General features: G+C 43.1%; 1 protein-coding gene across 4 annotated transcripts in view; it reads left to right on the top strand.

The window, feature by feature from the left end:
- The window catches only part of ADARB1 (adenosine deaminase RNA specific B1), a 109220-nt gene that overhangs the window by 47810 nt on the left and 43861 nt on the right, over positions 1–17549 (top strand). Inside the window, exon 1 of one of the 4 annotated variants that reach the window (XM_078871851.1) lies at positions 7677–7895. The exons of the other annotated variants lie outside the window; for them this stretch is intronic. Coding sequence (XP_078727977.1) covers positions 7880–7895 — 16 coding nt within the window. The 5' untranslated portion in view covers positions 7677–7879. Of the gene's footprint in view, positions 1–7676; positions 7896–17549 lie in introns of those variants that run through there. 4 annotated transcript variants of the gene reach the window in all.

Here is a 17549-nt window from a genome sequence, read left to right as displayed (position 1 = left end):
AGCCTATGCGTAAAATTCACCACTTGGTAGTTTTACGCCAAAATTCTTGTCGTTAACCCTCCACCACCTGACAAAGTTGTCAATACTCTTTGGTTTTTTCGGTAAAGTCACGTAGGTAAAAAATAAAATAAATGAAAACAACTCAATTAAATCCGTCATCAGGTGATGACGGACGCTTGTGTTGCGCCCGAAACGTCGTGATTTAATTGAGTTGTTTTCATTTATTTTATTTTATTTTTTACCTACGTGACTTTACCGAAAAAAACAAAGAGTATGAATCCTTGCAGTCACGAAAACTTCAAATCTAAAGTTGTCAATGGTTAGCAAGATAGTATTTACACGTGTCCAAAGTGTGGATACAATTATGGCCGATGAAGCGCCTCCTCACCAGTTACATGAAGATAATTTAACACGTCAGCTTTCGCGACCAATATCATTCACGATACAGGTTTTTTGTGGGATTTGAAAAAAAAAACCTGTATTATACTGACGACATTTCGCTCAAACCGCTATGAGCTTCACGATGGGATGAAGGAAATGCAATACCATACATGGTTAACATTTTAATCAGATAGTGCTTAATGCTGTTCTAATCTTGAAGCTTGAGCCACGTTCTTCAATGAACGGCTACTTTTTTTCTCTCGATAGTTTAGTTTCATTTTCATAGATCAGAATGTATCCTTTGTTTTAGCTTGTGAACATCACAGTCACTTGTATGTATGTATGTTGAACTTCTTTCGCACCGTACGTAGCCAACCAGTGCGCATCGGAGGTCCTCATTGTTGTGTTCTTACGAAAATATTGTGATGGTATGAAACTCACGTGAACACTAACTACAGATATGTATTTGAAAACAAGATAGGATACAACCATCACAGAGACTCAAAGACTAACCACATAGAGACCCATACACTCATCACATAGAGACCCATAGACTCACCACGCAGACACCGATAGACTCACCGTGCAGAGACCCATAGACTCACCACGCAGAGACCCATAGACTCACATATAGACCCTTCGACACACATATGGACCCACTGACTCACACGGAGACCTATAGATTCACATATAGACCCATAGACACATAGAGACCCATATACAGTGAGGGAAAAAAGTATTTGATACCCTGCTGATTTTGTACGTTTGCCCATTGACAAAGAAATGATCAGTCTATCATTTTAATGGTAGGTTTATTTGAACAGTGAGAGACAGAATATCAACAAAAAAATGCAGAAAAATGCATGTCCAAAATGGTATAAATTGAATTGCATTTTAATGAGGGAAATAAGTATTTGACCCCCTCTCAATCAGAAAGATTTCTGGCTCCTAGGTGTCTTTTATACAGGTAACGAGCTGAGATTAGGACCACACTCTTAAAGGGAGTGCTCCTAATCTCAGCTTGTTACCTGTATAAAAGACACATGTTCACAGAAGCAATCAATCAGATTCCAAACTCTCCACCATGGCCAAGACCAAAGAGCTCTCCAATGATGTCAGGGACAAGATTGTAGACCTACACAAGGCTGGAATGAGCTACAAGACCATCGCCAAGCAGCTTGGTGAGAAGGTGAAAACAGTTGGTGCGATTGTTCGCAAATGGAAGAAACACAAAAGAACTGTCAATCTCCCTCGACCTGGGGCTCCATGCAAGATCTCACCTCGTGGAGTTGCAATGATCATGCGAACGGTGAGGAATCAGCCCAGAACTACACGGGAGGATCTTGTCAATGATCTCAAGGCAGCTGGGACCATAATCACCAAGAAAACAATTGGTAACACACTACGCCGTGATGGACTGAAATCCTGCAGCGCCCGCAAGGTCCACCTGCTCAAGAAAGCACATATACATGCCCGTCTGAAGTTTGCCAATGAACATCTGAATGATTCAGAGGACAACTGGGTGAAAGTGTTGTGATCAGATGAGACCAAAATGGAGCTCTTTGGCATCAACTCAAATCGCCGTGTTTGGAGGAGGAGGAATGCTGCCTATGACCCAAGAACACCATCCCCACCGTCAAACATGGAGGAGCTTTGGGGGTGTTTTTCTGCTAAGGGGACAGGACAACTTCACCGCATCAAAGGGACGATGGACGGGGCCATGTACCGTCAAATCTTGGGTGAGAACCTACTTCCCTCAGCCAGGGCATTGAAAATGGGTCGTGGATGGGTATTCCAGCATGACAATGACGCAAAACACGCGGCCAAGGCAACAAAGGAGTGGCTCAAGAAGAAGCACATTAAGGTCCTGGAGTGGCCTAGCCAGTCTCCAGACCTTAATCCCATAGAAAATCTGTGGAGGGAGCTGAAGTTTAGAGTTGCCAAACGTCAGCCTCGAAACCTTAATGACTTGGAGAAGATCTGCAAAGAGGAGTGGGACAAAATCCCTCCTGAGATGTGTGCAAACCTGGTGGCCAACTACAAGAAACGTCTTACCTCTGTGATTGCCAACAAGGGTTTTGCCACCAAGTACTAAGTCATGTTTTGCAGAGGGGTCAAATACTTATTTCCCTCATTTAAAGGCAAATCAATTTATAACATTTTTGACATGCGTTTTTCTGGATGTTTTTGTTGTTATTCTGTCTCTCACTGTTCAAATAAACCTACCAATAAAATTATAGACTGATCATTTCTTTGTCAGTGGGCAAACGTACAAAATCAGCAGGGGATCAAATACTTTTTTCCTCCACTGTACCTATATAGCCTCTTGATACAAGCACCCCTTTTGCCCACTTCTGTCATTGTTTCTTGCTGTGGTTGTCCCACCTGATGACGGACGCTTGAGTTGCGCCCGAAACGTCGTGATTTTATTTATTTGATTTTATACCTACGTGACTTTACCGAAAGAACCAAAGAGTATTTATACCACACGGCTTTGAGGACACAGCTGCCCACACAAGTGATCGCTTCGCTTTGACTGCACAAGGGCATTCCGCTCGTGCAGAATTGCACGTTGTCCAATGGGAGCTGACGCCTCATCGTTAGCCAGCATCTTTTGTGATGTGCAATTAACGGAGCATTCCAAAGCACGGATCGATGGGGTGAATTTCTTTATGAGAAATGTCAAAAATAAGTCTGCCTTGGAACTCTCGTAGTCGGGCAGCGCATCACCCCGTGTTCGAGAATGGCCCATCATGGAAGGTAATTTTCACGAAACTATTTCCGAGATCCGTTCAGAATTGTCGCATATCCTCACTGCGGATTGCTGCGCTCTCCTAATCGCGCTGCTGTGGAGATGTTTGTTGCATAATAGTCGCACGGAAAACGGTCATTCTCAGAGATGGCTGTTTTGCCAACTGAACGAAAAAACACATTTAATTCGCTTTTTTGGGTAGGGGGTGTGCAGTCATTGGTGACTTGGGAAAAGACCATGGACTCACTTCACTTGAAAACCTGGTTGAATCATCGATTCGCAATCCAGGCTGTTGACTCAGCGCTCTGACCCATTGACATGAGTTATATTCCTGGCCATGGCTTATATGAGAAGGGAGTGATATCTGATTGGGTCTTGCCCCCCCCCCCCCTGCACCAGCCCCCCTACTTATCAGTGTGGTGAAGTATAGTCAAACAACCCCCATAATCAACATAGTGTGAGGTGTCCTTCATCCTAATAGAGGGCCGTTCATAGTATTATTATTTCCCATCATTTTCTTATTCTAGTTGTGTGCCATAAAGCATGGCACAATCCACCAAAGGCTAATGGCACAGGAGGACTTTTGGGAACATTTACAGCTTTGACCGCAGTATTGTGCTTTAAAAAAACCCGACCTAACGTACAGTCGATTCCCTTGGTGTGCTTTACGATGAAATATGCTTGCTCTCTCAAATTTGCAACATTGCATTCCAACGGAATTGAACTACTAAACAAACCCATATCACGTCCTAAAACAGTTTTTACACAGTGGTCTCTTGCAAAGCCCAAAAATGTTGCATGCTGTACGACATGTGAACTAATACGAATGATAAATATATTTTAATGTTTTTTATTGTGATCGTTGATCAACGGTTTTAGGGTTACACGAGAAAGCCTCTGCTACAAACCATTTTAACAGACTTTTATGTGTTTGAAATGACCAATATTTAAGAAAGATGGCATTGTTGAATGCAAATAGCACTTGGAGCATCGAGGTTATTCCTGCTGTAATCGTGCACGAAGCATTCCTCTGGCATGCATTCTTGGCACAATGATGCACGACGCAATATAACGTCAACAGTGGAAAATGGTGAAACTTGGTCATGCAAAGTTGTTTTGCATTCATTTGGTTGCTAGGACTTTTATCTGCATAGTTTAGTGCACGGGCAAAAGTTATCGCCCGCCAACATTGAACAGGCGAACATTTATGAGCGGCTATTTTCCTGTGTTTTATACTCACCTGCAAGGGCATTGCTCCGGCGTGCTTAGTATAGGGTGCTTTCAATTCCTCTCCTCCCCGTGTCGGGGAGAGTGAGAGTCCTTGGCAGCCACGCATCGTTCTGTCTGCCACCAGTGTGCGCTGCAGTGCACGAATGTCATCAGTAGTTCACATATTTTATTTTCCATTGTTTAGCCTATTTTTTTTAACGAAGAGGAATTTTGGCTCAGAGTAGACGCACTCATATATGAGAATAATTGTTTTGATAAAACACACGCGTGTGTGAAAATAAATCATTCAATTATGATAAAAGAATGCTATTCTCAATTGCCAACTATGTAAAAAAAAGAATATATGAATTAATAATACAAAAAACTGTTAATATTACCATTTAAAAGTCTTCTAAATATTTAAACCAAGTGGCTAATTTAAGTAATATTCAGTTATTTTGGGGGCATTTTAACTTAATTATGATGGAATCGATTCATAGGCTCAGCTTGTGAACAACACCTGCCCCGAAAGTCTGTTCAGGCGATGCGGGGGATCGTTGTCTTATTTTAGTTTGTTGTCCTTCCCTCGCACCTTCGATTAGCACAGTTAGCTGCGGATGGTGCGAAAGAAGTTCAACATACATATAAAAATGCATGGCCATATGGGGCGCCGGGATTTTATTTATTTATTTAGGGTCAGCCCTATATGCCTCCTACCCTCTCTCCCCCCGACTGTCGTCACAGCATGGGCACCGCCCCCACATCAATATATAACTAAACGCACATGATATGAACATCCAAAAATAAGATCGGGAATTGTCCTTAAAAATTCGAAGATTCTAAATATTTAAATTCTAAAGTCAACCCTCTTCTTCGTCTCGAGTTTTTCCATCACAGAGTAATGGAAGGGCGCCCTCTAGGAGGTGACGTGGTTGGGTATGGTTTATTGAACACTGAAATAACTAACATTATGTTTCAAGTTTCAAGTTAATTTATTAGCTATAGCCCTGTGAGCCATTCGGCTCTTGATTCGGGTGCAACCGAAACAAACAAAAACCAAAAACATGAACAAAAAACATCTTAAAGTGAATATGTGACTAAGTGCAAACAGAAAATCCAAAAAAAGACAGCAAAATATTGCAGAAAAAACACCGTACACCAACGCTGTGTGCAAAAATCCCAGTGGGATGCAAGTAGTGTATTAAGTCACGGATAAAATATAGCAACAATCCTCTCATCTTCAATTCTCGTGTATCCACAACTGTTATCCAGGGTTCAAGGAGATTCTCACTTTGTTACATTGCACATGCATTCGATCTTCCTCTGCAAATGCGCAGATAAGAAGATCCCGGAGATATTTTCCATATTGAAATTAATTAAGAGGGACGTCATCCTCTTGTCCATTTTTTGAGCAACTAATTCGTTTCCTGATAAATCATCCTGTTATCTGCAATGTGTTTAATTTGAGGGACATGAGTTAGTGTTAATGGCTCAGATAACGCAATACAGAGATGCTTGCATCATATATATCTTGAGTTATATTGTTTTGCATTTTCTTATGAGTTCAGAAATACTCAAAACTTGTCCACGAGGTGATGCTTGCTTAATTTATTCTTTGTAAAAGAACAATTAATTTGGTGATTTTAATTAAAGTAAAAATTTATTTTGACCAATTTCAAAATCACCGAAGTGAACACCTTGAAAAATAAATATTTTTTAAAACTAAAATGTATTTATTATATATTTATGGATTCGTTTAGCCATTCAAGTTGATGAAATAAGTCAGCACATTTTGAAATAATTCGTGCGGTGCGAGTACATTGTGTGTTGCAGGTATCTTATCACATGGCTCAGTTACTTGTTGTGCAAGGCGTTTAAATAAACACGTTTCACGCCGTTGCACTGCGTTAAAATTCAGTCGAGGAATGGCTTTGCTCGTTAAACATCATCATCCCAAGACCACGCACTTGACCGTGCGTTGATAACACAGACATTGAGATGAGGGCATACGGTCACTGCTGTGAGATGTGGAGACCTGGGTGCTGTCATAAATCACCATCCCAAAAGGCCACACAATTCCCTTTTCGCTCAACCTTCTCGTCTTCTAACCACCGTCTTCCTTTTTCCTTCCACAGTGGCCCTATAGCGACGCTTTCATCTCTCCCCGATGACGTAATTCCTTGTTTAGGCCTTTTGGGTTGTATCCGTGGTGTGCTATTAAATTCATATTGCGTCATGAAGAAACTTTAGTTTGGTTCTCACACGGTTAGCAGTAGTGGCATCCCGTTGTATCGAGAATGGCCCCCCGGAAGATGGCACCACAGAAAGTACCTTTGCAGGAGGTGGCTGGGTGTCTCAGCGGGGCTCACGTCTTGTGAGAGCACTGAGCCGGAACGACTGGGAACTTGGGTTTGAATCCAGGCCACCACCAGCGACGTAAGTGGGCTCTTAAGTGTAGCCAGTTTATAGTCGCAACCCGGTCACCAATGACTGTGCAAAAAATACCATTTTATATTCAATTTGGTGTATTGCAGCTCTGGGGGAATACACAAAAACTGAGTTAAATGCGATACAATGAACGCCTCTATAGCAGGGCACGTGAGCAGGTGTATCCCCTAGTGTGGATACAGGGCAATTGAAGGAACCTGATGAAGCCGTTCTCTTACAGAATCACAATGATGATTTATTCTCGAGAAATCTGATCAGCTATGAAGCTCTTCCACAGACGTCCAGTAGTTTCACGTTGGGGAGACGCACTGCTCTTATGCTGGCGTTCCAAATGTAAACTTGTTTATTTTACGTCGCACAAGTACTGTCGTACAAGTGTGAAAACGAGGACAAAATCTGCTTACTCAACAAGCGATGGCACGTTGTATTATTTTGTAAATACTGCAGGGAGTCAATGACAATTTCCGTCCATGGAGATAAACACTCAAGCTGAATTAAGATCGAAAAAGAGAATCTAATGTATAATGACAGTTTTGTGCATTAAAGAGCATTGACTCATCTTTGCCTCTGAGCCAGTTTTAATTATGAATAAGTGCCCACACTCAACCTTCAACGTCAGTCGTGTCAGCTCAGTGCTCTGACAGAGGCATTACCCCGCTGAGCCAATTGGCCAACTCACCCCTCTTGTTACCTCTCCTTATTCAATTTAATCTCTTACCTATCATTCCCACTCTCTCTCTCTCCAACTCCAGCTATGCTGCATCTCATCTCATTTCCATTCTCTCTAATACCCTCCCCTCTAACTTCCAACAAACATGTCTGCTAGTTGTTTCTCTCTCTCTCTCCAGTATCAGCCGCTGGACCACTTGCTTATTTATGGCGCATTAATCATCCGAGTTACGGCAGCAAACATTGCTGCGGGTAGGGAGAGCACTTGCGAATCCAAGGATGTTGCAGATAGCCGAGAAGATCTGCAAAGGCTAACATCAGAGAGACGAAAGAAATGTGGCACTGCTGGTTTGGGGCAGAACAAAAAAAAATCACCCCGAGACACTGCACACAGCACGCCACTTCCATCGCAGCAGTCGCATGGAATCTGCAAAGGGTAAAGTAGAACAATTACTCTTTCGACGTGTTTTTTTCTTTGCTTGTTAAATACTTTTAATCCGTGCAAAATGTTTGCGACACCGTATTTCTGTGTTCCTTTATTACCTCGTGCTGTTGCTGTTGTTGTTGTGTGTCATTAAACATTGTGTATGTGTGTGGGAGTGTGACTGGAATATGTTTCACGGTATGTACAGCAAGGTGTTGGGTGCGATCTTGATTCGTTCAGTCCTTTCTGGGACAAATAGCGGGAAAAACCAGCAGCAGTAACATAGATGACATCGATGATTGTGGTAATGATTTTGACTATTTGTTTGCAATCGTTACCAAGCCTATGATTGTATGTGAATGGAACATTAGCGCAGATATGATTTCAAAAACACACATTTCATAATTTACTTAATTTAACGTCACTCGTTAACACAGTACCGAAACACTGCATTATACGGAAAACGAAATATGATTTAGATGAATATTATGTAAATTGATGTTAATTACACCAACATTATTCATGTAATGTCTGTGTTGACAGTGTGCTTACAGAAATATAGATGAACACATTACTTAGCTATGCACATTATTATATTCACAGTATTTGTCCAAAATTCACGTATATTTTCACGAGCTGTATTTAGACATATGCTTGGTTATTAATGGGACAGAAATATATCTCAATTTAACTGGACACAAATGATTCCCACAGTTTCAGGGAAGGTTAAACATGGTAATCACGTTGAGACTGTTCAACGTGGCTTTGTAAGCCCATGCTATCAAATGAGTGGCCAGGCCTTGCTCAGTGGTTGCTTTTCGGATTAATGTGTGAACTTTTGGGTTGCCCCAATGTTCTGTTGAGGGCCCAAGTGAAATATACCTTACGCTCATATATATTCGTTTATTCACACGCAAGTGAGATAAAGCAGCCTACACGCCGCGGCTGCTTACACCAGGTCAACAATACAAGAAATACATATATAGCGGGGAAAGCTGTGAGGGTAACAATACATTGTTATGAAAAAAAACCTTAAACTATTTCTAGTTTTACTCGATAAGGCCCACTGAGTTATGTTGTTCTTTTTCAGAAGCGACCTGGCCACAAATGATAGCTCAAGGAAGTGGCTTATCATGTGGACATTTATAGAAACACAATTCGCTAAACGCATGATGTTGATTCTAAATGTGGAGGAGAAAAGCAGAGAACCCGGGAAAAAAATCCACGTGACCACGGGGAGAACATGCAAACTCTAAACATACAGGCGTCAGGGATCGAACCCACAACCTCTTGGGGGCGTCCTTAAATGACGTCACGCGATTTTGGACGATTTTTGACCCCCCCCCCCCTTCGTCACGACGTCACTAAAAGTCAGACCCACCCTCATATATGACGTCACAAGGCTCTGCCCACCCCCCCCAAATATATAAAACATGCTTCAAATCGCTTTAAACTATTGTCATTGTAGTGCGTATTTAATGTGGCGCTGCACACTGATGTTTTAGGAGAAAACATTTATTAAAAAGTCTAATTAATTAAGTAGAACCTGTTGTCTATATTTATTTAAAGTTGCGCATTTTGATGTGACGTCATATTTCTCACCCCCCCCCTCGTCACACATCGTCACAAATGTCTGACCCCCCCACCCCCCAGGTGCGTGACGTCATTTATGGACGACCCATTGTATACTTCGCGAGGTAGTTAATTTCTCGCCACCACGGTGCTGCAAGGGGTGGTTAAGAAATGTAATGTATTATACACTAAAGTGCTAATATCATTGGGTGTAGCCCCATCTGAGCGAACGAGATAAATAACAGTGCAGATAAAGCATGCGGGCAATGAAGTGCTGACCTCCGAGTCGAGAGGTCTTACGGGGCAAGGCAATGGTCGCGAGGCCGTGAGTGGGAGTAATGAAATCTCTTGACTTGGGGGGTGGGGGAGCAGTGGGTAGAGAACGCGGTCTTCGTTTTGACAGAGCACAGTTGAAGAGGGACGAGCCGGCGACTCTGCAAGGTCTCAGGAAGTGGGTGGGGGAGCACAGAACCCCTTGGCGATAATGGTGGTGGAGGCGGAATTCCACGCGCTCGCGGCGTGCGCAAGGCGCTGAATGCGCGAGTTGAGACTGCGGAGGCGTCGTTTCACTTGCAGTAGTGGGAGAAAAGGGAAGAGCCCCCCCCCCCCCCGATGGCCTCGCTCCCATTTGTAGATGTGTCACTCGCATGTTTTGAAGGTTGTTGGGACAGACACGGCGAGCACACGCACCACCCTCCCCATCTCTCCCTGGGCAGCGAGTGAAGCAGAACATCGCGATTCCATAATGGATGGAGGTTTCAAGCAAAAAATATTTGCTCTGCATGTGGCCGAGTTCAACGCACTAGGTGGCCTTCACCGGGGCTTTCTTTGACATCAATGCAGCACAGACCCGTTGCCTTAGACACTGATATAAAGCTGCTGGTTCAGATGGAAAAAAATCCCACTTATAATGAAAACTAAAACCACAGGTGGTTTGGGTGGCCCGCTTAAAAACAAATGTCTACAACGGGGGAACCGCTGAGATTAAGCTCCGCTGTCGTGTGACAACCACTTGTGATTAAGCAGGCATGTCAAGTGCAGTGAGTTGAAGGTATCAGACCGATCATCAAAGACTGCACAAAACAATGCAATGTTGGATTTATGTAACATCAAAATGCAACTGCACGTCAATACGATGTACAAAACATGCATATTGTGCTAGTAGAGGTGGCTTTATGCACTTGCGTTGTTAAAATTCTACGTTGTGCTGCAGGGTAATCGCATGAAAAAAATAGTTACCAATGAAGATCTATGTAGTTTTAGCTTTTTATCTAAGACACAATGGGAGCTGTTGTGGTTTGATGGTTTGGCACACCGGAGTTGCCATTCAAAGGTCACCGGTTCAATTCAATCTCATGGCACGGCAGTGTAAACAATGGGGCAGGTTTCTTAAATCATTCCCAACCGCCTCTATCCACCCAGCAGTGTCAATGGGTCCACCACAGTCAATTGGCAGTTCGTATGTATGTGTTTTGAACTTCGTGAAGGACGCTGTTACTGGGCAGTTGGAGGCAGTCGCCCTCCAGCAACAACGGAGGCCAGAGGAGCGACGCTCACAACAACGAGCAGAGCGCCGGGTGGATAAAACACAGCAAGTTGGCACATTAGGGGGCACAGGTGGTGCATCGGCCAGTCATCTCAGTCAGTCGACCCATGGCACCTGGATCTGTCCCGTGGCCTCCTGCCAGCGGGCGTTCGACACTTCACTTGGCCGCGAATGTTGGTTGTTGTTGTTGTGTTGAACTGCTTTCACTGCGTACGTTGCCAAACGTGCTAATCGGAGGTGCGGGAGAAGGATAACAAACTAGTGTGTGGTGGGGTAAACTGTGGGTATGCCTACCTCTACCAACATGTCTTATCAGCATGGAAGGATAGACCAAATACCGTCTAGAAGTCACTATAATAGAGGCCCCTCTGATAAAAGTCTCATGCGCTAGCGATTGCTTAGATGTATCTTCAACTTTTATATGAGAAAGAAGGGAAAATGTACCCTGCAGTAATTTAGTTTGTACGTTTGCGCTCGCCAACAACGTAATTCATCACTGACATTCCACTGGAATCGATTGCTAATTCCTGACTTTCGGAATTGGTCACCGATACAAAAAAAAACGTATCCCCATTATCGTTTAACAACCCAAATATATTGTACTGTGCTGTACTTGTTTTTTTATGAGTCAATGAAAGAGGATAACAGAAGGTCTTGAGCCTAGACTTGAATAGAGGCTGGGAGTCCATAAACGAGTACATCTGTTCATACATAAATTCATTATCTTCGTTTTTTCTCGAATATGAAAAACGTAGTTCATGAATATTATGGAGCCACTCTGTAACGAGACTGAGATAAGTCAATGCAAGCGACTTCAGAAGCATCGTGAACATTTTCACAAATTTGTAACGTGCACAATTTTCGTTGGGTTTAAGGGAACAGAAACCCACAGACAAACGGGAAGACAGACAGAATGGGCGTCAACAAATTGCCCGACTTCTGTGACCCTATATTGAGATGTTTGGCTAACTCCTTTAACGATTGTTTATACAAAACGCGGGCCATTCCCTGCCAGCGAGCGAGTGTTCTGCACTCTCAGGAACATCTTCTTGTAACATGACTCTGATTAGACTGTCGTGATGTAATTGTTAACATGGGTAGTGGGTGGAATGAATCGCAACAAACGTGAATCTTATAACTGCTGGAGATTTGTTTGAGTTAATTAAAAGCATGTGGACAATGAAGTGCGCATGAAATTCGCAACAATGAGCTGTAGTTGCTTTAGTTAGCATTAATAATTGAAAAGCATCTTTTTAATAAACATTACATTTTTTTTTCATACCGTATTGGACTCATTCATTGTGCTACAATTCCACGCAGTCACGAAGTTATCGTATGGCTCAAAGTCAGCCTGAACAATAGGTGAACCTTAAGCTGCTGCTTGCAGATGGATGGTGCCTGACTGTCGCCACGGTGGCGAGATGTTAACTACTTCGCCTGGTTTGCAAGGAGGTCGCGTGTTCGATCCTCACCCTGACGCCTGTATATTTGGAGTTTGCATGTTCTCCACGTGGTCTCGTGGATTTTTCTGTATGTCCTCCTTTTTTTTCCTCCACGTTTAGAAACACGCGTTTAAGAGTATTAGGCTGCTGTACATTTCCACATGATGAGCCACTTCGTTGGTTTCTTGTTCATGTATTAGTTTTGTTGCGGTTGCACCCGAGTCAAGAGCCGCATGGCTCACAGGGTTATACATATTCTTTGTTCTTTCGGTAAAGTCACGTAGAAGGGACATAATAATGAAAACAAAATTCTCACGACGTTTTATTGTTACATTTTTATTATTTTATTATTTTCCTTCTACGTGACTTTACCGAAAGAACCAATAATATGAATCCCTGCAGTCACGAAAGCTTTTAATCGAGGGTTATACCTAATAAATGAAACTGAAACGGAGCTATCATTTAGCTTGGTCGGCCTTACCTGGTAAAATTAAAAACAGTTTAGTTCAGTGTGTGCAGTGGGAGAGTCCCAGATGATCGGTGCCACTACAGAGAGAGATGGTGCTCATCCAGGGCAACCCACAAGTGGCCGTCCCGGGATATGAAGTTTGCTTAAGGTTGTGCAGAAGGCACGCCGTTGAGTGACTGACCAAGCAAAGCCTACTAGCAAGAGGCGCCACTTAAAGTCAGAAGAATCTGAAGTGGAGACAATCGATGCATCCTGCACTGATGCATCCTGCTTGTGGCTCCTATTGATTTTGGATGAGGGTAGCGGTCAGCAAAAGCCGTACCAGGCTGCCATGTGGTATGTAGAGCCATTCGCGTATGCCTTTGTTGTTGCGTTAATGTGTCCTGTTCGTCGTCTGTGTGAATGAACAAAAAAAACAGGTCAGTGTTTCTTTTAAAATACAAATATATCGCAGTGCTGTTATCAAGAACCTCGTCGAACATATGTCTCGCTTAACTCTGACTGTGTTTGTTAAAACATTAGATAGCTGCTCTAGACTTGATTATGCCACAATTCCATACACAATAGCTGTATACGATACCGTCAAAATAATGTTAACGTTACTCTGTTGTACTTTCTTCTTACAGTATGTGGCAAAAACATGTGATGGGTTTGTCATTTAAATCTTTCTGCGCAGGTTATGGGTTCTGCAAAGGTGTATTTATGTGTTGCACTATGTCCTTCAATATGTGCAGCTATAACCAGTGTGTAACAGCCTTGCAATTCGGAATGACAAAGTCCTCACGGCGTACAAGAACGTTGCAGCCACTGACTGCTACATTGCGATCGCTAGGCACAAACACGCAGTCCAAAAAGAGGTTTATGAAGACGAACAAATGATCGGGCAATATGTAGTTCAGCAAGGTCAGTCAGCGCTGTAATGCGAGCACACAATAGCAGGCAGTAAAGTTCGCTCAATGTAATCCTCGTCGCTATGGGCAGCAGCAGGAGCGCAAGTTTCGTGTTAATAAAGCAAGCGGCTCACTTTGCAACCAAATATTTGCCTCTTGGATGCAGAGTTATTCTGCGCGACGGTGCAAAACAAATTACAAGCAACATGCTCATTAAAAAATAATAACAAAATCAAATCCGTTAATCGGGTACTGTAGTGAACAAGATCAATGTCTGGGCATGTTCTGCACTGGTAGTTAAAAACAACATGTTTTTTGATCCCATATACAGTATTGCCAATTGTCTCTATCATTTACAGCCTTTTGTAAATTCGCCTCTGGATGAAGGCCTTTTGCCGTGCCATGTCGTCTATTGGGGTTGATTGATCATACTCTTTGGTTCTGTCGGTAAAGTCACGTAGGTATAAAATAAAAGAATATTTTATTTTATACCTACGTGACTTTACCGAAAGAACCAAAGAGTATGGATTCCTGCAAGTCACGAAAGCTTCAAGTCAAGATTGATCATACTTAACCACGCTGGCCTGTGCTGGTTTGTGAAGGAGGAGAGCCAGGATCAGGTTCAGAAGTCACTCGGCACTGCTGTTAGCCATGGCCTGGAATTGGACCCGGGTAGCGTCGAGTGTGGTCTACACCTGCCATGAACATTTGAACTCTGAAGCTGGCAGCGAGATGTGGCTGAGTAAGGATTAAAGTGAATGTACAATTACGGTATGTAGTTTTATTTCAGCTGTCCTCATCACGGATTCCTCTTGCGCTGCAAAATAGCTGATGTCCATCTTGCTCTTTTCAAACGTCACTCTAATAAAGGTTCTTGGGATAGATCGCGTAAGTATAAATGTGTCAAAACCCTCCACCACCCGACACAGCCAATTAGTAAGGGGTTTGTTACGTAAAAAAAGCGCCAAATAGTTACTACTTCAGCTCACCGGTGTGTTGGAGAGTAAATCCACAACATTTACAATTTGAGTACGACGTTTCGCCGGTAATTACATCAACCAGCATCATCGGGCGATGCACTGTGGGAACTTCATTATATTCCTTTGAGGGAATGTTTCTGGCAAATCGCCCGATGATGCTGGATGTAATTACCAGCGAAACGTCACGGGACTCGAACTGTAAATGTTGTGGATTTACTCTACAATTCACTGGTGGGCTGAAGTAGTAACTAATTGACGTTTTATTTACGTGACAAATCCCTCACTTTTCGGCTGCGCCGGCGCGGTGAGAATGACGACACATTTATACTTACGCGATCTAACCCAATAACCTTTATTATGAATAATATTGCTCGCGAAATCCTACTACGTGTTCAACGAAACGCCACTGAATCTCGATTTGAAGTTTTCGTGACTGCAGGGATCCATACTCTTTGGTTCTTTCGGTAAAGTCACGTAGGTAGAAAATAAAATCAATTAAATCACGACGTTTCGGGCGCAAGACAAGCGTCTGTCATCAGGTGGGACAACCACAGCAAGAAACAATTATTTCGGCACTGCTGTGGTGATTTGATTAATTTTATTTTATACCTACGTGACTTTACCGAAAGAACCAAGAAGTACGAAACACCACTGGTCAAGCAAACGCATACTTGTCTTGTGACGCAGTGTGCCGGCTGAATTATCAATATATCTCGTGACTTTAGACAATTTCCTGGCATTCTTGCACTGTGGGAACTTTATTATATTCCTTTGAGGGCTTGTTTCTTATCAAGCAACTCCAGAGCGTGTGTCTTTTGTACATGTCACATTTCAGAGAAGTTAATCACCGTCGCCCTCGGTTGCCGAAGTTGACTTCGGCGTTGCCTACAGATGAGAAAATGATGCAGCCGCTTGTCTGCTGTCAAGAGTACCATGTTAACAAGAGGCAGTGGAATAATAAACGTGCGCAAACGATGGGAAGGGTTATGAGGTTGTGATGTTAACTTAAGAATGCATCGTCTGCCTAGGCACGCTGCTCAAAAGAGCACTCTTCCTGCGGTTAGTACTGACGCACGTAATATCCGATGGCCACTCGTAGTAGGAAACTGCACCTAATTTACGCAATACATAAATATGTGCCTGCATATCCTCGCGTGAAGGCGCCCTCGTTTGTTAAGATGTCACGCGTTTATTGCGGTGCCGTGATGGCGAAAGAGATGCACTCTCCCTCGCCTGGCACGCAGGAGGTCGTGGGTTTGACCCCGCACCCTGACCGGCATGGTGAAGTATGGTTAAATATTTGCCAAGACCAACGCGTCACGGCGGAAACGTTCATCCAGCAGTGGATTTAGAAAGGGGCGTCAACGAGGCTGCTCGTCACGGCGATTTGTTCGGACAATCCAGAGACGAGCAAGCCCCTTATGTGCGCATTCGCTTATCTGGCACCCTGTTTCCTCTGCTACGGGGATAAGACGAGTCGCGATGTCCTATGCGTCGCAATTGCGCGAGGGATTACGGAGGAGAGGAGGGTGAGGGGGAGCCGAGGGAGGAGGCTGGATGAGGCTGTGGTGAAGGGCCTGTTAAGAGGACAGAGCAAGTACGGCGGATGGAGGAGTTTGTGAGAAGAGTGGAGGGTCAGAGGCGAAGGGAGGGACTGTGAGATTGTTGGGCTTTTGTTCGAGTAGGAAGGATGAATACACGAGAGGTTCCAGAACATTTCTGTTCAAATGGAAGGAAGGGCGTATTGTTGAGGGTAGTCACAGGCTTGGAAATTAACTACGTACATGGTGGTAATAATATGAACGTGGGCATTATCACAATAGTGTGGAACAGTAGAAATTGTTCCTTTAAAGTTACAATTTAATCCTGACTTGCTTCTGAAATCAGTATATCAACAGGGCTGGCACAAGTTCTGTATTTAGCAAACCATCCATCAAAACATATAAAAGGGTCTCTTTTATAACTGCCGTCTTCTTTGGAGTGCACAAATCCCTCCACTCATTTTAAATCTCTCTCCGTATCAGGGACAACCATTTGTGAATTGCTCATAGTCAAGTTCCCTTTTTGCTGCTTTCACGTTCTCGCCCATTGCTTGCATGTTCTATCAGTTGTGTGCTGCATTCTCTCATTCCTTGTCTCATTCGTTCCTGATTCGTTTGACAGCATTGCTGTGCATTCAATCTGCAGTTGTTCCATTGCTTGATACATTTATTATTTTCCTCTTCATACATGATATATTTAAAGTGTTGAACAATTTGCTCTGTTTGCTCTATAATCTTTTCCCCTTCTTTTAATGCACTATTCATTACAGTTCATTCATTATTTAAAGATATCCAATTAATCTATTTGATCCTCTAGGCATTTCTATATATTGTTTAGAGTTGGCATAAACAAGCCACCTTCTGGCCTCGATGTTTCAATGTTAACTACGTATGATTTTCCCCGAAATTAGTTTCGTCCTCTCATTGCCTGTGTTGAAGCGCAACTTGCATTGCAACAATTTTCGATTGCTTCTTCTGTTTTGAATATATTTTGAGTCTAAAATGTTTCAGTGATGTAGTATGGTGGGACGTGGTGTGTACCCATTGGCCCCATTGGTTAGGATCCATTCATCATTGAGTAAACTAGACTGCTCGCTATCATATAACAATGGTAGCCTTTAAAAACACCTATTGGAATATGCTGGCAGTATTATATGAGCACAGACTTAAAATAAGCCATGACCACCAGTATTAACTCGAACTTATAACATAACATATATGGTGCG

This window comes from Lampetra fluviatilis, chromosome 2 (assembly GCF_964198595.1).
Source record: "Lampetra fluviatilis chromosome 2, kcLamFluv1.1, whole genome shotgun sequence".
Classification (NCBI taxonomy): Eukaryota; Metazoa; Chordata; class Hyperoartia; order Petromyzontiformes; family Petromyzontidae; genus Lampetra; species Lampetra fluviatilis.
Note: the sequence above shows the minus strand (reverse complement) of the source record. Positions and strands in the feature narration are given on the sequence as shown.